Here is a 22,477-nt window from a genome sequence, read left to right as displayed (position 1 = left end):
TAGGAAACGCCAACAGTATCTGTTGATAATATAAAGTTAAACAACTTCCTGCTAAAATATGAATGTAAGAGTCATAAATTAGTGAGTAATTAAGATATAAAAAATATACAGGGGAGACTTTTGAACGTAAGGGTCTTTTGAACTCCTAACAGACGTTGGACAAACTTCCGCCAGGTCTAAATCTCGGTCTCTTTACTACCCTAGATGCCAAAAAGCCTAGATTTATGAATGACTTCATAGAAGCCTTTCAATCAGGTATACTGTATTCACTCACAGGAACAACCTCAATTCATTTTTAAATTGTTTGCCAGGTGAAGTATTTGAAGCGTGCAAGGACGGGACACTTGTGGTTTATCAAAACTCAGGTTACAGGTCAGGTCGCAGAACATGCTACAAGTTAACAATTAAATTGTTATATTAGGACGATCTTTTACTAGCAATTGAACCATGAACGTTATATATTAACTTTATATGCAAAATAGTCCGAACACTTGACGCGCACGCATCTGTTTCTCCCACAAAGATGTTAATTTTTAAAAATATTTAAAGTGTTCTTCCATTATATTACATGCATTATTCATATACATTTTATTTTATTTTCTTGTTTCTTATTTAATTTAATTTTTGTTCATATTATTTTAATTTTCGGAGTTGTTGACATGTTAGAAATCATTCCATAAGTTTGAATTGGACACCTTTACAAGTAGAACTAACTTTCAAAGTTAAATTGGGCAAGTAGTGATTTCATGCTAAATAGTTTACATCATTGTCACTATGGAAACTAACTCAGAAAAGATGCATGTACGGAGTGAAAACGAACATAATAAACGCTATATTCCAGAGCAAATAGCTAATTCAGGATACCCAGGCTAAGCATCATTTATTTTATCTGGCCCATAGAATATGAATACCGAAATGTTATAAATTTATACAAAATATCAAAAGCAAAATCATAATCTGTGAATGTATCAATAAAATAAATATATAATGACAATGTTTTAAAATCTGACCTTAATATAGAAATGTAGATCAATATATCACTTTCACTTTGGCGCATTTATTATTGATATTGAATTGTTTGTTGAGTTAAACTGGTTTTCCATAATAAAAACTAATATAAATTACGTCATTGTTGATAACCTGATATTTTCAAATTAGTTCTAATTTGTGTTGATAAAAGGTAACTTTTGATTGAAGTACATTTAGTAAATGTTTGATTTCAAAACAAATTTTGTGAAAGTCGAATACAATCCCTTAATCACATTACCACAGATTTGATTAGAACTAACGTCGATTTCGAATTCTCTCTTGTAGATTCTCCAAGTTGGAAAGATGTTAGTATTCCCGAGATGAGAAAATCAAGGAGTAGCATCACATTGGCAAAATTGATCCCTCAACCAGGGGCAGCCATTATAATCACGGGTATGTTCATTGTGATCGACTCGCTTGATATATCCCAAAATCCTTTGCACAGCGTGTAGTGTAGTGTAGTGCAGTGTAGTCACTTGTTTTGTGTTTTTCATAGATATACTGAAGAATGAAAATTACGTAACTACACTTCGTAAATTAACAGATTTCATGCAGTCTGGTGAGTTAGTCTACGGTACTATTGCCTTAAACCGAAACCATTTTTTACATTCATTGGGAAAATACTGTGTGGAATGTCAATTCAGTTTACATCACACGAAGTATCAAAACGATTAGCTGCAGGTTAAAGTGAGACATAAGAAAACCACTAGCACAATTCATATTCTTATTGTCTTACTAAGGATCGTGGGTGGAAGTGAATGAGTATGGAAAACACTTAGTGTAAAAGAGGAAGATGGAACCTAAATATTTTAGAAAATACTGGGAGGAATGTCAATTAGTTTACTGTAAAACATGTTAAAAAAGCGGCATGAAATTTTAGCGAATTGTGGTAAAATGACGTAATAGCGAAATGTTGATTTAGCGAATCTTTCTTGTCATTGTTGATTTCTTTGTTTGGCGGCCATTTTGAATTGACAATAAAGTCATTAGCGACATCTTTAATTAGCGAATCAGTTCTCTCGCTAAATTCGCGAAAAAGACATGTTTTACAGTACATCACACAAAGTACAAAAATGATTGTTAAATCCGCAAGTTAAAATGAGACATAAGAAAACCACTAGCACGATTCATATTCATATTATCTTACACAAAGGATCGTGGCTGGAAGTAGATGAGTATGAAAAACAGTTAATGAAGCAGAAAATCGAACCTAAATCTGATCTCATCATTGAACAATTAGTATATGTGAGTTATTTACATTGTATTCTCGTAAAAATCAAATCGTAATTAAATTGATTCTTCGAAAATTATTCTCAAAATACAATAAGCAATTCTCAATTTATTAAGTAGTATGCTGTATCAAGTAGGGAAATGTACCACACATAGTTATCTGTTTTAAATGAACAACACCTTGGTACACAGATTGCGATTTGTTCATGTTTGAGAAATGACTTCAACAAAGCCGATAAATTAACATCGATAGCGCAGAACTGTGTGGAACGTGCAGAGAACAGAGATTTACTGGAAGGTAGACTCAATTATCTGATAGGATACCGCCATATGAAAGAAAAGAACTTTGAAAAAGCGTTTTATCATTTTGACAAAGCATTAACAGTGAGTTATTTTTCTTATTGTGAACTAATGTGTTCACTAAACCGCTTACTCGTATATCTTATTGCTTAGACTGTTCCAAACAACCTTGACATACACTTATGTGAAATAGTTTCCAGTCAACATGTAACATTGCACGGGATGTGATTTTGACGGTATATTGTCAATCAGATTTACGCTATCCTACGGTTTGCTTTAGCCACTAAATCTAGGTTCAATTATTTTAAAGGTCTTCAAACAGTTTGGCCCCACTTTCTGGCTTGGAACGGTCTATATGCACTGGACATATACGAGATACAAAACTGGTGGATACGAAGACATGGTGAGTGTGATTGACTGCTTATATAAATTGGTAGTTGGATAATCAAGCAACACTCTTAAATAACGTTGAATTTTTCATTTCCCAAAAATATGTTTTGAAATTCAAGTTGGTTTAAAATAACATTATACTAACCAAATTAAGTGCGCTCCTTTAATAAACATAATTTAATCTTCCTACTTCAGGATGCAGTTATTCAGGATTTAGAGAAATCTAAGCATAGATTAGGTGAGCCTGGTCATGGGCTAACATACCACTTGGAACAAAGAGCGCTTTTTATGATGGTTGTCATTTTGTTGGACTGTGACTCATCAGAGGGGAGGGCAAGAAAACTGAACTCCGCCGAGCAGAAGATTATCACGGCGCAGGAATACATGGAACAATATTACCCTACATGTGGAGACCATAGATACCAATCGAAATATACCGAATGCCATAGTCTACTCGCAGAAGCATGTTGTCATTACCGTCTTGGGTAAATACAGAAGAATCGAATTTCCGCTATGGGACAAGAATACGCAATGGAATATGCTGAAAAAGGGAAGCGCATCGCTATCAAGTACGGATTTCAGTCAGAACAACAATATATTATTTCCTTTTTGGGTGATTTTGAACGCCTATCAAATACAAATCCTCGAGTAACTTTTACTGGTTGCCTAATTATCCTGATTACTATATTTGCTGTTTGCTTCCTGCTCGTTGCTCTTTGTTTACTAACTCGTATTACCCAATGAATGATTTGACGGTGAAAAAAAAAATTGAATATAGAAAAGAGAAAGCAACGAGTTTAAATGCGAGAGAGGGCGCTCTATTTGTCATAGAAGGTAGAGGGTAAAAGGTAGTGATGGTGAAATGGTAAAATTTATAGCCCTGCATTTGTGACAAACGACACTGTTATGGCGATAACATCCCAAATACAAGACATGTAATCCTGGTTACTGCGTTATATTTGAAAAAAAGTGCAGTTCCACAGCCATACAGGACAGTGTGCCTGACAATACACATTCGTGTATATTTGACTTGAAATATATTATTTCAACTCAACCCATTGTATCGATGATAATACATTCTACCTAATACATGGGCAAACATCAATGACGATTATGCCAATTGAAAAATATATTGTTGTGCTTACTGAAAACCAATGACATAATAATGGGCCATGTTGATTTCAAATTATTGTTGTATGAATTGGGTAATGTGGTCGATAGGAAAACAACACGACTGCCAATACTAACGTTATATGATAATGTGCTATGTGGTTGCAATATTTACTCCAATTTACAATGATCAACATAATTTACATTTATTAGTCGACGAGAGAGCTTAGATTCTTTGTTTTACAATGTTATTAACAAGAATTTACGTAATTGCAAAACTAGATGTAAACAAGTATGTAATAAACATCAACCATATTTTGACAGACGAGGAATTACATAATAACGAGTATATATAATAGTTATACTAGGCTATCCTAGTTATAGGTAGTGTAAGTTATACTATGAGGTTATCACGAGGATAACTCAAAGTATGCACGAAGACAGTACAGCGGGAGTATCGATGCGACGGCGTACTGTCTGAGTGCATAATTTGAGGTATCCTCGGAATAACCATATTATTATACATCTTTCACTTCCAAGGATACATCATGGGAATGCCGAAATCCAAAAAGTTTAGAACAGAATAAGCGAACGTCTTTGTGTGGAGTCTGGTCAAACCCTGGTGGCATCCATGTTTGTTTTTATTATTAGAGAAAGCTAACGCGCGTAATCATTCCATATTTGGAATTTGCATTTCCTTATATGGTAGGATGAAAATACCCCGTAAAATACCGCAAAATTACGGCACGCCGTAACTTATAGCGTTACGGTGACAGATGTATAAAAATAGATTGTATGTCGAGCACACCGTGCATACAAACGGCAATGTATATTTCATCAACGAAATATTGCTCTCAAGATGAGTGCACATCAAATTATTGACTTTACACTCTCCTGTCTCCTGATTTAACAATATCACGGATTTTTCATTATTAAACTCACTAAAGTATAGTGTATTGTGTGCATTTTAGATTAATTAGTGTATATTAAAAGGAAATTATAAAATTATACCCAACTCATAGTGTTATATATCAAAATAAAGCTGCTTTTATGTAAATCGTTTACTGGAAACAGATTTAAAATTAGACAATAAGTTCTTGAAATATACCTATTATTATAAAAACAAATCATAAATGCATATTATGTTCCTGGGCGCAAAATATTAGTTTAAAAACTTGTGTAAGCAAATTTTTCCAAGTAGCGAAAATACTTTTTTTTATTATGTCACACACTTTGAAATTACATGTTTCAGTTAATGCTGCATTTTGTGACTGTGGTGACGAACATTTCTGTAAAAAAATGACAAAAAATGCCATTAATGTTATTTAATAATTTACACATAGTTGCAATACAGTTTTGTTTATTGTAGTTGTTTATGATGTGATATATCTAATAAAATAATTTAACGTAGAATTCAATTGTTATATAAAATCATAGATTATCAGAACATTTTCCACATGAGTGGCAACGATGTCATACTTTTACCCATAATTCTTTGCCTAAGAATCAAGATGGTGGGTGGACTACATAATACCATGGAAGATATGATAATACTAATAACAAGTTGAATATATAAAAACCTAAAAGTGATAATATGTAACTGGCAATGCCTTGCGAGCGAGCGCAGCCGAGCACGTTTACTGATTTACTAATTAATAGAACTGACGTTACCACATCGAGGCTGCACGTGCGAGTTGAGGGGTATTCAAAATGACGTCACGCACGATTCGTGTTTTGCCGCTGATCAAAATGACTGGAAACACTATTTACTAAGTTGAAATAGTTTCAGTCCGTTGCCAGAAAACTGTGGCCTTATCATTAAACAACATTCTGACGATGTGTTATCATGAATAATTTATTTCGCTTCGCATAATTTGTTAAAAAACAAGTAAAATGGCGGTGCCCATTGACCGCATGTGCACGATTTTCGAACTCTTATAATATACAAATGAACATACTCTATATATATATACATATGTTATATATAGAGGTCGCTTCATGAGCGGCCTTCGGCTGTTAACGCTGCGCTTGCTATTAAAACAGTAACTGCATTCTCCTATATTTGCTTTTTGATCCGGAATCATTATGTTGTTTGCCCGGACTTTTCCTTTAATCTACAATTCACACCTCTCTGTTCGATTGACTGATTTACCTAAAAAGTGCCAAGTTAACATTGATAAGCGCCCTCCCGTGTTGAATGCATAACATTTCCTTTGGGATTGTGTATTTTGACATGGTTATATCATTCCGAAGTTAGAGAGTTACTAAAACAATGCCGAGAAGTTTAAACCGTATTTGTGCCAAGTGAAGTTCTATTCTTCGTGTAATTAGCTCGATGGTATCGGTGTACGTCAGGTGAGTGACATGTTGTACCAGACACTAGCATACACTACAGTACAGTACAGTAAATGTTGAAAACAAGTCTTAAAGTCGGTATACTTGTTAGCGGGATATATGTTAAGACCCAATATACTAAAAACTTAGAATTTTCAATCGCTACGTGTGTTTCTTCTTTAATTCACGACACCTGTGAAATAATTTAAGTTCAAAACAATAAAAACGTCACAATAAAAGCGTCAATACTCGTTCCTGACTTCCTGGCAGACAGAACAAAACAAGACAATGGGTCGTAAAGCTGTGACGTTGTGTCTAGCATGTAAGACCAACGCCAACAATGATATCAATTGCCCTGACAGAGTAGAAGAAAATCTTAGACAATGGATTATTTACTCAATATCTATCTGCGTAATGTCGAATTTGTTTTTGTTTTCACTATGGCAACGAGCTTCGGTCATAGGTCATAACTAAAGCGAGCCACTGGATGTTATACTGAGTCGCCACAATTCTGGCTTCTTGCCAACTTACATAATGTACATAATAGTAGTTGTACATTAGTGGTGCCGCGGCATGTATTACGGGATTGGAAGGGTCGTTATTACTTTGAAATTACATTTGTCACGTGACATTGCCAATTTTAAATAGATCATCAGTCAATATTATGCACCAATGCATTCTCATGATTGCAATGGAAACACAAAAGTGATATTTTACTTGAAAATATAATCAAGCGCTGGGTATATGAAAGTGCTAGTGTCTTACATCACTCTGTTTACAACCCAAAATTCCCATTCATGCCATCTTGGGTAAAACCCTAGGTAATCGTTGTACTGTTATCTGGGCTTAAAGCGTAAAGCGCGGCAGTCGTTGTTCCGCACCCTGTTTAGTATGGGACTCATAGCGACGTATACAACGCGTGTAAAATACATTGTTTATTTACATGAAATTCGAACACGCGCTGCTCGACGACCACCGCGCTTTAAAATACATTTTCAATTTTTTCATTAAAGGTATATACTTACAACCCGGGAATCAGCGTCGATGTTGCGGAAGTGCTAGCACATTTGCATATGTAGTGTAACCCCCCGGGTATTGAACATGAACGAATATAAACTGTACATTTGCTGACGGGCAGTACGTTTCGATTTCAGGTAATCAATTATGAGAACAAAATAATCAGCTCTTTACGTTTCCAGATTGCTGACATTTTTCATTTTTTTTCACAAGATAAGCAACTAACAAATCTGTATTTGTGTTACAACTCAACAACTACTACAACATGGTACGCTATTATAACAAGTTGTTGTATGTCATTCTGAATATAGCCAGAATATATGTTATCGATAATATCTTCATTATATTCTAGATTCAGCACCATTTGATGCTAAGGCGGTGGACTGGAGTCTAAATGTGAGACTCACGAAACAACCTTGCCCAGGAATCGAGATAACTGGTAAGTCGCGTGTGTATGTCAATCCCGGGATATCAATCCGACGTTTGCCCGTCATTCATCACGTCTGTGTGTAGTGTTAAATAATATGTAACTCGTGCTATTTCATTTTCTAGATGTTCTCATGAATGAAGAGTACATAACTAAATCAATTGAACTTAACGATCTTCTATAGAGTGGTAAGTCGTTGATTGTGACATTGACAAAATAAAGCAGGTGGGATATTCTAACCATACAGAATCTGATAACTTAGAGGTTTACCTGCATGCCACCTGCAAAGCAGAAACATAAATTATACATGGCGTTTTGTATTCACTCGGTTGCCTGGAGATAAAAAAAGAAAATAATTTAAAAATAAGATATAGCGATCTTTATTCTCTCATGCAGTTGAGTTATTTATTTCTTGTCTGTCTCGTATTGCGTCAAAATATAGGCTTATGTCCGAATGGTCATTGCAATAGTTAACTTTAAAAACGAGCATATACTCACAACGTCGTGCGCGAATTATAAGACTTCCAAATTTAGTAAAGAAGCAAGAAAAGCAAACTGATCAATGTGAGTGACTGACAGCACGGCTCATTCTAGTAAATAGACCCATATGTAAGCTTTGCCAAGACATCGCATTATTCTAGTAATGCTGTTTGCAACTTAAGGCGATGTATTACAAAAACCATTTTCAACAAAATAGGATGTACGATTTTGAATTCAAAATAAAGTCACATTTTGAGCGAGAGAATTGTGCGAAATACAAAAATGACGAATAATTGAACCTTAGAAACTGTTTTACATGTGAACACTGTGAATTATTATTTAATCACAAACAGATTTGAAAACCCCTATCAAATATAATGGAACTTTCGATATCCAAATAATTGTAGTGCACTTTTCAACTGTTGTATGGCGAAGCAAAAATAAACAGCGCTTGTAACTTTGTTGGGGACATTACAATGTTCCAATGATCATTGATTTGAAATTGAGGTTTTCATGATCAGCGCCCGCTAGTAACATGTTCGTGAACTACAAGCCCGGTAGCGCCAGGTAAGTGATATGTAATTAGTTACTTGGATTTAATGCTTAAAATAATCTAAAAGTTAGTATACGTGTCACAACGGAATATACATTGCGTCATATTAACAACCAAGACATGCTAACTGTGTTATTAGTTGACAAATGGAACACGTATTGCGTTGTTCACTTTCTCATATTTAATTTCTATTCTGACCGACTAAATTACGTCGCAGTTAAAAACACAATGCGAGACAATTGTGTGTTGAAAAATAAATTATGACACATTTAAGCCTGGCCTGGTACTATTCTCGCTATTTAGATATCATTTTTGGCAAGAATTTGACAAAGCATGAAATGATATAAGATAATTCGCAAGACACAAAATGCCAAATTTTTATGACGCCCTTTGGACACTGCACCATTGCACTCATGACTCTGACGACAACGTAAGCACTTTGGCACATTGCCAATTTGTGCTATTGTTAAACTTACGCAGTGTGTGTCGCGTAATTTCTATGCGTCGAGACATATACTCTTATAACCTTTTCATCTTGAAACTTTAAACTTTTAAAGAAATGTAGGAAATGTTACTTTCATAACAACTTTTTAAAAAATAAAACTAAGAAACTAGACAAGACTAAGGTCGACATATTTAGATCACACGTCATAATCCCCGCAGTTCGTCTTGAACCCAAGTTCATGTATTTCAGAGTAATTACTGTTACTTAATTTTGCAGCAGAATTGCCAAAGAAAAATAAGTGGTATTTATTTATTTATTTATTTATTTATTTATTTATTTATTTATTTATTTATTTGTTTGTTTGTTTGTTTACTTGTTTGTTCGTTCGTACGTTTCTTTCTTTCTTTCTTTCTTTCTTTCTTTCTTTCTTTCTTTCTTTCTTTCTTTCTTTCTTTCTTTCTTTCTTTCTTTCTTTCTTTCTTTCTTTCTTTCTTTCTTTCTTTCTTTCTTTCTTTCTTTCTTTCTTTCTTTCTTTCTTTCTTTCTTTCTTTCTTTCTTTCTTTCTCTCTCTCTCTCTCTCTCTCTCTCTCTCTCTCTCTCTCTCTCTCTAGGCATGGGAACTATAACTGTTTTACTCACACGATCGATGAAATAAAGCAGTGTAGTTACGTGCCTAGTAACCTGCTAAATAACGAGACAATTCAGACGTCAAATTCGATTTTGTCCAGCAACAGTGTACAAACGTGCGCCGGTGCCGATCACAATACAAAACTACAATCAAAATATACAATTTTTGCTTCAAGACGACAAATCTTCGAATAAACTGTTTCTGTGTATCAACTTGAAAGGTGGTCAAGATACGAGAATGACATTTAGATCTACGTGTAAAAAGTTTTAAAAACACTTAATGACTTTACTATCTATGAATACCCGTTTATTCAGCCATTTTAGATGCACTTTTGATCGGACTCCATTATTTTTCAACTACGATCCAGTAACAAGTAGTATTCAATTAATAACACTGTAAATAGCAAAAAAGATTTAAAGGCTTGTTCTTTTATTCTCATGACTATGTTATCCAAATTAGGCCTGATTTCTAAACGTGATCCACATATGTGAACTAATTCTCCGAATGGACATTGCAATTGCTAACTTTAAAAACGAGCATATACGCACAAAGCCGTGCACGAATTATAAGACTTCCAAATTTAGTATATCTGCAAGGACAGCCAACTGATCAATGTGAGTGACAGCACGACTCATTCTATTCAATAGATCAATATGTAAGCTTTGCTAAGACATGGCATTATTCTAAGTAATGCTGTTTTTATTTATTTATTTATTTATTTATTTATTTATTTATTTATTTATTTATTTATTTATTTATTTATTTATTTATTTATTTATTTATTTATTTATTTATTTATTTATTTATTTATTTATTTATTTATTTATGTGTTTGTTTGTTTTTTGTTCGTTCGTACGTTTATTTATTTATTTATTTATTTATTTATTTATTTATTTATTTATTTATTTATTTATTTATTTATTTATTTATTTATTTATTTATTTATTTATTTATTTAGGCATGGGAACTATACCACGAAGTGACGTATTTATCGTCACTGACTGTGACAGCAGTGAAGATGAGAGATGGGTTCGCCAGTTCGTGAACGATCTGGAGTTAAACCATGACATACAATGCCTATTTGCCGAGAGAGACTATGTTCTTGGTTATTTTGACTATGACAATCTTATCAATTGCGTTAAGCAGTCCAAGAAACTTGTCTTAGCGTTATCGGAGAACTTTGTTAAATCTCTGACGTGTTTGTTAGACATGCATTACGCCATTGGTACTAAATCCCAAAGAAATGATATAATCGTAGTGCGCATTGGTCTGACGTTGGGCGAACTTCCACAAAATCTTGGTACCTTTACTACCCTTGATGCCAACAAGCCTAGATTTATGAATGACTTCATTGAAGCCTTTCACTCAGGTATACTGTATTCACTCACAGGAACAACCCCAATTAATTTCCAAATTGTTTGCCAGGTGAAACATTTCAGACGTGCAAGGACAGGACACTTGTGGTTTATCAAAACTCAGATTACAGGTCAGGTCGCAGAACAGGTTACAAGTTAACAATTAAATTGTTATATTAGGACGATCATTTACTAGCAATTGAACCATGAACTTATAATTAGTAGTCATATAAGTGAGCGGTGGAACGGGTCGAGCACTAGTGTAACTTCGAATTCGGTGGGACGGTGTCAGTGCCTGAATATCATTCTGTTTGCAAAACAGTTGGTTGCGTGCGCAACGTTTTCGATAGTCTGAACACTTGAAGCGCACGCATCTGTTTCCCCCACAAAGATGTTAATTTTTAAAAACATTTAAAGGTTTCTTCCATTATATTACGTGCATTATTTATATACATTTTGTTTCTTTTTCTTGTTTCTTTCCTTGTTGCATGTACGGAGTGAAAACGAACATAGTAAACGCTATATTTCAGAGCAAATAGCTAATTCAGGATATCCAGGCTAAGCTTTATTTATTTTATCTGGCCCATACAATAACGATATCGAAATGTTATAAATTTATACAAAATATCAAAAGCAAAATCATAATCTGTGAATGTATCAATAAAATAAATATATAATGTCAATGTTTTAAAATTTGACCTTAATATAGAAATGTAGATCAATATATCACTTTCACTTTGCGCATTTATTATAGATATTCAATTGTTTGTTGAGTTAAACTGGTTTTCCATAATAAAAACTGTAATAAATTACGTCATTGTTGATAACCTGATATTTTCAAATTATTTCTAATTTGTGTTGATAACAGGGAACTTTTGATTGAAGTACATTTAGTAAATGTTTGATTTTAAAACAAATTTTGTGAAAGTCGAATACAATCCCTTCTTATAAGTAATCACATTACCACAAATTTGATTAGAACTAACGTCGATTTCGATTTCTCTCTTGTAGATTCTCCAAACGGGAAAGATGTTAGTATTCCCGAGATGAGAAAATCAAGGAGTAGCGTTACACTTGCAAAACTGATCCCTCAACCAGGTGCAGCCATTATAATCACGGGTATGTTCATTGTGATCGACTCGCTTGATATATCCCAAAATCCTTTGCACAGCGTGTAGTGTAGTAGTATAGTGTAGTGCAGTGTAGTCACTTGTTTTGTGTTTTTCATAGATATACTGAAGAATGAAAATTACGTAACTACACTTCGTAAATTAACAGATTTCATGCAGTCTGGTGAGTTAGTCTACGGTACTATTGCCTTAAACCGAAACCATTTTTTACATTCATTGGGAAAATACTGTGTGGAATGTCAATTCAGTTTACATCACACGAAGTATCAAAACGATTAGCTGCAGGTTAAAGTGAGACATAAGAAAACCACTAGCACAATTCATATTCTTATTGTCTTACTAAGGATCGTGGGTGGAAGTGAATGACTATAGAAAACTGTTAGTGCAAAAGAGGAAGATGGAACCCAAATATTTTAGAAAATACTGGGAGAAATGTCAATTAGTTTACTGTAAAACATGTTGAAAAATCGGCATGAAATTTTAGCAAATTGTTGTAAAATGACGTAATAGCGAAATGTTGATTTAGCGAATCTTTCTTGTCATTGTTGATTTCTTTGTTTGGCGGCCATTTTGAATTGACAATAAAGTCATTAGCGACATCTTGAATTAGCGAATCAGTTCTCTCGCTAAATTCGCGAAAAAGACATGTTTTACAGTACATCACACAAAGTACAAAAATGATTGTTAAATCCGCAAGTTAAAATGAGACTAAAGAAAGCCACTAGCACAATTCATATTCATATTATCTTACACTAAGGATCGTGGCGGGAAGTAGATAAGTATGAAAAACAGTTAATGAAGCAGAAAATGGAACCTAAATCTGATCTCATCATTGAACAATTAGTATATGTGAGTTATTTACATTGTATTCTCGTAAAAATCAAATCGTAGTTAAATTGATTCTTCGAAAATTATTCTCAAAATACAATAATCAATTCTCAATTTATTAAGTAGTATGCTGTATCAAGTAGGGAAATGTACCACACATAGTTATCTGTTTTAAATGAACAACACCTTGGTACACAGATCGCGATTTGTTCATGTTTGAGAAATGACTTCAACAAAGCCGATAAATTAACATCGATAGCGCAGAACTGTGTGGAACGTGCAGAGAACAGAGATTTACTGGAAGGTAGACTCAATTATCTGATAGGATACCGCCATATGAAAAAAAGGAACTTTGAAAAAGCGTTTTGTCATTTTGACAAAGCATTAACAGTGAGTTATTTTTCTTATTGTGAACTAATGTGTTCACTAAACCGCTTACTCGTATATCTTATTGCTTAGACTGTTCCAAACAACCTTGACATACACTTATGTGAAATAGTTTCCAGTCAACATGCAACATTGCACGGACTGTGATTTTGACGGTATATTGTCAATCAGATTTACGCTATCCTACGGTTTGCTTTAGCCACTAAATCTAGGTTCAATTATTTTAAAGGTCTTCAAACAGTTTGGCCCCACTTTCTGGCTTGGAACGGTCTATATGCACTGGACATATACGAGATACAAAACTGGTGGATACGAAGACACGGTGAGTGTGATTGACTGCTTATATAAATTGGTAGCTGGATAATCAAGCAACACTCTTGAATAACGTTGAATTTTTCATTTCCCAAAATTATGTTTTGATATTCAAGCTGGTTGAAAATAAGTGCGCTCCTTTAATAAATATTATTTAATCTTCTTACTTCTTACTTCAGGATGCAGTTATTGCAGATTTAGAGATATCTGCGTATATATTAGGTGAGCCTGGTCATGGGCTAACATACTACTTGAAACAAAGAGTTTTGTTTATGATGGTTGTCATTTTTTGGACTGTGACTCCTCAGAGGGGAGGGCAAGAAATCTGAACTCTGCTGAACAGAAGATCATTAGAGCGCAGGGAATTATGAACCGATATTACCTTACACGTGGAGACCATAGGTACCAATCAAAATATGCTGAATGTCATAGTCTACTCGCAGAAGCATGTTATGACTACCGTCTTGGGCAAATACAGAAGAATCGAATTTCCGCTATGGGACAAGAATACACAATGGGAACAGAATATGCTGAAAAAGGGAAGCGCATCGCTATCAATTACGGATTTCAGTCAGAACTACATTATATTAATTCCTTTTTGATTGATTTTGAACGCCTATCAAATACAAATTCTCGAGTACCTTTTACTGGTTGCGAAATTATCCCGATGACCCAATGAATGATTTGACTGTGAAAAAAATGATATAGAATAGAGAAAGCAGCGAGTTTAAATGCGAGAGAGGGCGCTCTATTTGTCATAGAATTCTCCACCATTGAGCAGCGGGTAGAAGGTCGTGATGGTGACATGGTAGAATTTAAAGACCTGCATTTGTGACAAACGACACAGTTATGGCGATAGCCCTTCCCCAATACAAGACATGTAATCCTGGTTACTGCGTTATATTAGAAAAAAGTGCAGTTCCACAGCCGTACAGGACAATGCGCGTGACAATAGTGTATATTTGACTTGCAAATAGATTATTTCAACTCAACCCATTGTATCGATGATTGCACGTTCTACTTAATACACGTAGGGCATGGCAAACATCAATCACGATTATGCCAATTGAAAAATATATTGTGCTTACTGAAAACCAATGATATAATAATAATAATAATTATTTTTGTATCAAGTGGTCAATGAGGTCGATAGAAAAACGACACGACTGCCAATACTAACGTTATATGATAATGTGCTATATGGTTGCAATATTTACTCCAATTTACAATGATCAACATAATTTACATTAGTCGATGAGAGAACTTAGATTTTCTATTTTACAATGTTATTAACAAGAAATTACGTAATTGCAATAGATGTAAACAAGTATTTAATAAACATCAATAGACTAAGAATTACATAATAACGAGTATATATAATACTAGTAGTTATACTAGGCTATGCTAGTTATTAATTATACTATGAGGTTATCACGAGGATAACTCAAACTATGCACGAAGACAGTACAGCGGGAGTATCGATGCTACGGCGTACTGTCTGAGTGCATAATTTGAGGTATCCTCGTAATAACCTTATTATTATACATCTTTCACTTCCAAGGATACATCATGGGCATGCCGAAATCCAAAAAGTTCAGAACAGAGTCAGCGAACGTCTTTTTGTGGAGCTTGGTCAAACCCTGGTGGCAGTCATGTTTGTTTTTATTTACAAGCCCGAATCTGGCCGGTAATGTGAGGGCGCTTACACTAATGGCAAGTCTGTTGGGATTTCGCGGTCACATGACATTCGCGTTCACTTCTCGATTACGCAATTGATATTTATTTTTCAACAATTTTTCATCGAAATCGCAACAGACTGCAAGCAGGTCTAACATTTGTGGTGTTCTGTCATTCTGAAGCATTATGTTGTTTGCCCGAATCTACAATTCACACCATTCTGTTCAGTTGTCTGATTTACCCAAAAGGTGTTTATCTGCCTTGTTAAGATTGCCATGCGCCCTCCCGTGTTGGTCGCATGACTGAATTTCTGCGCTTTGAATAAGCATGTGTGTTAACTGCAGTTCTATGTTTAGTTTAATTAGGTTGACGGTGTACGTCAGGTGATCTAAGGTGAGTGACATGGTGTACCAGGAGCTGGTCGTAAAGTTGATATACTTGTTATAACGGAATATATATTAAAACCCAACATATTAAACACTGTTGAACGATACGCGTGTTTTATCTTTAATTTACGACACCTCTGAAATATTTTAGGCTCAAAACAATAAAAACGCGAAATATAAAAGCCGCAATACTCGTTCATGAATTCCTGCCAGACAGACAGAACAAAACAAGACAATGAGTCTAAAAGCTGACGTTGAAAAAGTAACTATCACGTGCCCTGGCAGAGTAGAACAAACGCCTAGACAATAGATTTAGAGGGGGCCGAGGGGGCCGCGCCTCCCCTATTTTTAACCCCCCGCAAGGGCTTCGCGCTATTGGCGCTCGCGAACTAGGCCTTTGGCCAACTTATCGCCCCCTATTCCAGAATCTTAGATCCGCCCCTGCAATTACTATCTGAGAAACGTCGAATTAGTTTTGGTTTTCACTATGGCAACGAGCTTTGGTCAGAGCTCAAGGGGGCACTCAATGCTTATACTGAGTCGTCACAATTCTGGCTCTTAGCCAACTGTTGTTAATGTACATAGTGGTGCATTACGTCACGTATAAACCTCGGTATACAATGGCTTCGAATATTGATATTGGTAGCATTCCACCGTTTGACTGCAAAATAAAATGCGTCCGATGAAACAAGAGGAGAGTGAAACTATAGATCAGTTTATTTCAAGACTGCAATGTCAAGCACAACATTGTGAGTTCACAGATACTGACGAACACATTAGAGATCAAGCAATTGATAAGGGCAAGTCGTCTCTGCTAACCCTAACAGTTTTGCAAGGTAAAACACGGGCCATAGAAGTAGTTGATGGTCAATTTAATTTGTTAGACAACATTGTATATCCTGAAAGAAGAAGGCATAGTCTGTCAAGCTGAGAAGTCAATACAGTTGCTATATTCTTTTATGGTGCAAATGAGCCGTTGGATGTTCTTGGGAAATTCCAAGCCACTGCTCAAACGTTGAATTTATCGTATATAAAAGTAAAGGTCATTCACTGTAGGAATGAAAAACAACAAAAGAGATGGAGTGTTGAACATTGGACTGCAGGTGAAGATTACCAGGCAAAAATCCACATTGATCCAAACATTCCTACGATAGCATAGAAAAAAAGGGAACACCATTCAGACTCTGAAACAAAATAAAAGACAAGCTGGTAAAATTGATTAAATAAGATGTGACAGAGAAAGTAAATTGACCTACACCGTGGATCTGCCCTGTTGTGGTAGTACAAAAACCATTCGGTGATGGTAAGACTATGTGTAGATATGCGCCAGACAATCCATGCAGTAGTCAGAACTGTACCAATACATCATACAACATTGACCGGGTGTGATGGAGCCATAAATATACCTCACAAAAATTCGGATACTGAATGCTGAGAAATGTATATTTCGAATGTCTCAGTTGGATTGTATGGCAAGTATTAGTCATTTCTAAGTATCTGAGTAACCGAGTTACAGACTTGGAACATGAGGGTCACCAATGTGCACTAAAGTTTGGTGGCCGCACGCAGTTGGTGACACAGTCGTCTGTTATTGAACAAATACCTACCCAACTAGCTATAGGTCCTTGGCATTAGATTTATTGGGACCACTGCCATATGGTAAATACCAGTATATATGTTGCATAAGAACTACAAATATACAACCCCATTATTGCCACAGGGAAACAGGTTGGATTGTGCTGCAGAACTCGTTAATGTCTACACAGCTTCACCGAGTTATGTCATACTTGTATTTCCTATCAAAGAATGCCAAAAAGCCGTGTCTTTGTATGAATCGGCTGCTCATTATAGTCATTAGAAATCAAATGTCTCTAGTAATGCTGATTTGGATTACAAACTAGAGTGAAAACCACCTAGAGATATATAAGTGAGTGAACGAAAATCATTTTCAACACAAAATAATGTACTAATTTTAATTCGAGTGAAAGAATTGTGCGAAATACAAAAATGGCGAATAATTGATTCTAGAAACGTTTAATCACAAACATACAAATTCATTTCAGATTTGAACACCCCCATCAAACATAGTGGAACTTTCGATTAGTAGATAATTATTAACTTTTCCACCGTTGCATGGCAAAGCGAAAATAAACAGTGATTGTAACCTTGCTGGAGATATTGCAATGTTCTAAGGAACACTGATTGATCAGTTTATTTTGGCGCCTGCTGCCAGTGAAACACAAGTCCGGTAGCATCAGGTAGGTGATGTAATACATAAACTAATCTACAAATTAATGTACGTATCACAATGGCATATACATTGAGTCATGTTAACAGCAAAGACATGTTAACTGTGTTAGCAGCTGACCGACTGAAATATGACGCAGTTGAAAAAAACAATAATGCGAGACAATTGTGTGTTGAAAAAATGTAACACATTTAAGCCTAGCGAATTATTATTCTCGCTATTTGGATATCATTTTCGGCTTATCAATTATTTGACAAAGCATGAAATGATATAAGATAATTTGCCAGATGCAATATGCCAAATTTGCATGACGACTTTTGAACATAACTCAAGCATTGTACTCATGACGATGACGCAAGTACGTTGTGCTATTGTTAAACTTATGCATGTGTGACGTCATTTCAATCTCTCTTTCCCCATCTCTTAAACTTAAACTTAGTCTTTCCTTCTTTCTTTCCTTCTTTCCTTTCTTCTTTAAATTTGAGATAGTAATTATTTGGAAACAATCCCAGAGTCTGAGTTTATAAACTATTGTTACACGATTCAACATGCAATTACCTCACAATACACGATGTGCTAGGAACTACTATATCGACCCCAGAACACTTTTATTTAAATAAGTGATGTTTACCGACGACATTGCGTAAAAAAAGCTATGCGTGTCCGTGTTTTGTAACGTACATACATTCGTGCCACACAGCCGTATCACGAAGTTTTTTGCTTTTTAAAAATTCGTTGGAGCTTTTTTTCCCATTGCATAACGTCATTATTGCCTAGCCGACAAGGCACGTTATGTCACACGATGTACTATGCGATATATACATTGTGTATGCCATTCAAATAAACCACAAGGAGCTCTATGATTCTTTAAAAAGATTGCGAGAGCCCCTTTCAAATCCTTTTAAATCGGATAATAGCATAATGCATGATGTTAGCTCACCGAATTAACACCTTCGGTTGAAATGATAACAGCTGTATACCAAGTAAACAACTGGGCGGACCATGCAAATTAAATTCCCCCTGACGCACTGGCGCAATCCCTGGGATTGCAGAGCCGCGCTTTAGATTTTCTTTTTAAATTGTACGAGTATCGACGGCGTCGTGAATAAATGAGCATAAGTTGTAATGTTTTTTTGTTTAATCATGCAAGTGATGACAACGTCGCGACTTAATTATGATGTAACGCCACCAATTTTGTAATTGAACGGCACACACGCACATTCACACTGCGAATGTAAATAAATACGCAGGTTTAGGCAAATAAATACGCAGGTACAATATAAGTAAGTAAAATAGTTACATAAATGTATAGCGTGGGGTAAGTAATTTTTTTTTATTTTTTAGCGGCACGAAAAATACGATATAAGTAAGTAAACAAATTCGATTACAAAACTTTTCCTTCTATATTTTGCTGTATAATTTCAGATAATTGAGAATCCTTTTGATGTGAAGGTAATGATAAATTTCAGGCAGCGATACATTATCTAGGCTATGACTTTAATCTAGGAAATATCACAAGGGCACATGGAGTAACCGCCTACAAACTCAGGATAAATACTTCTAAACAATTTTCTCAATATCTATCTCACGTAAAACCTGAAAAATGTATTGGTGGATGTCACAGTGTAAGGCCCGCTTATCGCTAATTAGTGCGCACCCACAGAACTCACACTGGACAGGGGGTTCTTTCACTTCTAGTATGGGATAGACAAGACAATAGTACTGGAAATGAAATACACATACACTAAAATATCGAGTGAAAGCTCCTGGCTTTAATACCTCTCAAAATAATTACAAGAAATAAAATACAATGAATAAAGTCACTAAACTAGGGGATTGCTTAGGGAAGTGTGCATTGGTGATAACTCACATTTCCAGGATGTAATAATGGACGACATTCAATGGCTTCTGCAACAAAACAACGAAGAAATACAGGAGTCTTGCTTGCAGAGGAACGCTGATAATCTGGAGGGCACCGCTGAAGATCACAGAGCGGTTGATACAAGTTTCACAGTATGATGGTTGTAGCCTGTATCACTTGCCACACAATATCGTAGCAGCACACACTGGACACCAAGTTGAAATGATGGACTCCAACTGTCCTGAGTCTGTCTGTCAATTTATAGGCATGATTCAGTGTCACCATCTTGGTTTCTACATGAGCCAATCAGAATGTGATCTTGCTAGACCTTCAAGACCTACCAACAAAATATGCATCATAAGGGAAAAAGAGGCTGGTGCATTCACAAGCCCAAAAGGCATGCGTTGAAACTGAAATAAACCATCAGGTGTGAGAAAGGCTGGTTTTTCTTTTGCCCCCTCACTCATGGGGATCTGCCAGTACCCCTTGGTTAGATCAATGTTGGTGAAGTACCGACCCTCTTTTATTCGAGAAATTAGGTCTTCAGGCAATGGCATTGGTTTTGAATCGAACACTAATGCGAATAAGTTTGCAAAAATCAATGCAAAACCTAACACCCCTCTTTTCTTATTTACCAAAACAATGGGTGAGGCATAAGGTGAATTTGATGGTTCAATTACACCCATCTCTAACATTCCCCTAACCTCTGACCTCATTATATCTGTCATAGCGAATGGTAAAAGGTATGGTTTTGACCTAACTGGTTAAGATGTTACGAATTTAATATCATACTCACCAATTTTAGTCTTTCCAGGACAATCAGTGAGAACATCACCAATCTCTCTATGTTGGTCGACATTCAACTCATGGCCAACATGACAATCAACAATTGTTTCCTGGCACTGAATTGGCACAGATGCCAACTCGCCACTATCACACAATATTGTGTCACTGCCAGTAGTATAATATTCAACAACTGCAGTGCACATACAGTTCATCACCCCTGTAAGTTAGCATGATAATTTTTCACCTTGCCTTTTACATACATTATGTAATCTATCATACACACTCTCTCCTTAATTACATATGGCCCCTGCCATTGCATTAACAACTTATTGTGGTCAGTGGGAAGTAACACTAACACTTTGTCACCAGGTTGGAACTTCTTATCCCAGGCCTTATACTACTTTTTGTATCTAACCTTTGCCTTAGCTAACTCAGCTTGAGTCAATTTACATGTATCTTCAAGGCAATTTCGCAAATCCGGGAAATAGTTTTAACCTCTGGTGTTTATCTGTTATTTCATGAACTACACATCTAGCACTGACTTCCTGTGAATTATTACTATTCTGATCACATGTCAACATAGCAGCTGACTTAACCTGAGGCTAGAAACTTTTATAACGCTTAGGCAATTGACAGCAGAGTGACTTGGATCACCACAAACATAACAGTCTGACTTTGGCTTAGACTGACCAAATCTACCCTGTCCTTTACCTTTCTGACTTGTATTCCAGAACTGTCCTTTCTGATTCTGACTACCACCCTGAAACTGGCTAAATCTCTGATTTTTACCAAATGTCTGTTTACGTGTATCTCCAAACTTATCAACTAAGACAGCCATTTCTTCAACTGACTTGGGTGATCTTTCACCTATGAAAATAGACAACTCATTACCAAAAGCTCCTTTGGAATTCAGACAGCTCAACCCATCGATCAAAATAACTACTTAATCTAGCTGCATTGCGAATTGCGAAATGCTCGCTCCACTTTCTGACCTACTAGTTCGAAATTTCTTTCTATAACCTTCTTCATTCATATCATAACGCTTCAACAAAGCTGCCTTTACAACATTGTAATCAATGGACTCTGCCGCAGACAATGCAGAAAACATATGCAATGCTTTGTCTGTCAATGCACTAAGATTCATAACCCAACTATCACTTGGCCATTTCTGAATTTCAGCAAATCGCTCGAACCTTAAAATAAATGAATCCCTAGTCTCATCAAACAAAGGTAGCTTTGTACCCTTAGAACTAACAATGGACTGAGCCAACTGTTCATTTTAGCTTCCGCACGCATCCTCAACACTTCAAGTTAATGCTGTCTTTCTTTCTCTTTCTCTCTTTCTCATATTCTCTTACCTTCGCAATCTCTATTGCCTCATGTTCTCTGTCCCTTTCCTCACGTTTCAACCTTTCAACCTCGTATTCAGCCTCACGTTTGGCTGCTCTCTCATCCATCTCCTCTTTCTTCTCATGCTCTCTCTTCTCATGCTTTGTCCTCATAAAATGAGTCAGCTTCCCCCCCATATTCCAATTCTCTACCTAACTCTTTAAGTTCACTAACA

The 22,477-nt window shown here is 35.6% G+C and overlaps 3 protein-coding genes across 6 annotated transcripts; all 3 read left to right on the top strand.

The window, feature by feature from the left end:
* Positions 1 to 58: 58 nt before the first annotated feature.
* LOC146734570 (uncharacterized) lies at positions 59 to 1,704 on the top strand. The gene is made up of 4 exons (XM_085507524.1): positions 59 to 64; positions 153 to 255; positions 1,315 to 1,422; positions 1,526 to 1,704. Exons 1-4 carry the CDS (start codon positions 59 to 61, stop codon positions 1,702 to 1,704), a joined length of 396 nt encoding a protein of 131 aa, XP_085363650.1.
* A 423-nt stretch (positions 1,705 to 2,127) lies between these two features.
* LOC146734569 (uncharacterized) lies at positions 2,128 to 4,079 on the top strand. The gene is made up of 4 exons (XM_085507523.1): positions 2,128 to 2,274; positions 2,452 to 2,643; positions 2,870 to 2,962; positions 3,145 to 4,079. Exons 1-4 carry the CDS (start codon positions 2,128 to 2,130, stop codon positions 3,436 to 3,438), a joined length of 726 nt encoding a protein of 241 aa, XP_085363649.1. The 3' UTR covers positions 3,439 to 4,079.
* Positions 4,080 to 6,240: 2,161 nt separating this feature from the next.
* On the top strand, positions 6,241 to 15,322 carry LOC102803559 (uncharacterized). Of its 4 annotated transcripts, XM_085508030.1 has the most exons (12): positions 6,241 to 6,414; positions 7,407 to 7,547; positions 7,763 to 7,849; positions 7,963 to 8,025; positions 9,592 to 9,616; positions 10,902 to 11,312; positions 12,310 to 12,417; positions 12,529 to 12,591; positions 13,186 to 13,277; positions 13,455 to 13,646; positions 13,873 to 13,965; positions 14,135 to 15,322. In XM_085508030.1, exons 6-12 carry the CDS (start codon positions 10,904 to 10,906, stop codon positions 14,282 to 14,284), a joined length of 1,107 nt encoding a protein of 368 aa, XP_085364156.1. In that variant the 5' UTR covers positions 6,241 to 6,414; positions 7,407 to 7,547; positions 7,763 to 7,849; positions 7,963 to 8,025; positions 9,592 to 9,616; positions 10,902 to 10,903; the 3' UTR covers positions 14,285 to 15,322. The 4 variants fall into 4 exon arrangements, with proteins under 4 accessions (XP_085364156.1, XP_085364153.1, XP_085364155.1 ...); XM_085508027.1 differs by lacking the exon at positions 9,592 to 9,616; XM_085508029.1 differs by lacking the exons at positions 7,407 to 7,547; positions 9,592 to 9,616.
* Positions 15,323 to 22,477: the final 7,155 nt, after the last annotated feature.

This window comes from Saccoglossus kowalevskii, chromosome 14 (assembly GCF_978046115.1).
Source record: "Saccoglossus kowalevskii chromosome 14, keSacKowa6.1, whole genome shotgun sequence".
Classification (NCBI taxonomy): Eukaryota; Metazoa; Hemichordata; class Enteropneusta; family Harrimaniidae; genus Saccoglossus; species Saccoglossus kowalevskii.
Note: the sequence above shows the minus strand (reverse complement) of the source record. Positions and strands in the feature narration are given on the sequence as shown.

Coding starts and splice junctions, on each gene's coding strand:
- LOC102803559 (XM_085508029.1), top strand. CDS start 10,904: ATGGGAACTATACCACGAAGTGACGTATTTATCGTCACTGACTGTGAC. Junction 13,278..13,454: donor TCATTGAACAATTAGTATAT/GTGAGTTATTTA, acceptor CTTGGTACACAG/ATCGCGATTTGTTCATGTTT. Junction 13,966..14,134: donor CTGGTGGATACGAAGACACG/GTGAGTGTGATT, acceptor TTCTTACTTCAG/GATGCAGTTATTGCAGATTT.
- LOC146734569 (XM_085507523.1), top strand. CDS start 2,128: ATGAGACATAAGAAAACCACTAGCACGATTCATATTCATATTATCTTA. Junction 2,644..2,869: donor ATTTTGACAAAGCATTAACA/GTGAGTTATTTT, acceptor ATTATTTTAAAG/GTCTTCAAACAGTTTGGCCC. Junction 2,963..3,144: donor CTGGTGGATACGAAGACATG/GTGAGTGTGATT, acceptor TTCCTACTTCAG/GATGCAGTTATTCAGGATTT.
- LOC146734570 (XM_085507524.1), top strand. Junction 256..1,314: donor CATAGAAGCCTTTCAATCAG/GTATACTGTATT, acceptor TCTCTCTTGTAG/ATTCTCCAAGTTGGAAAGAT. Junction 1,423..1,525: donor GGCAGCCATTATAATCACGG/GTATGTTCATTG, acceptor TGTTTTTCATAG/ATATACTGAAGAATGAAAAT.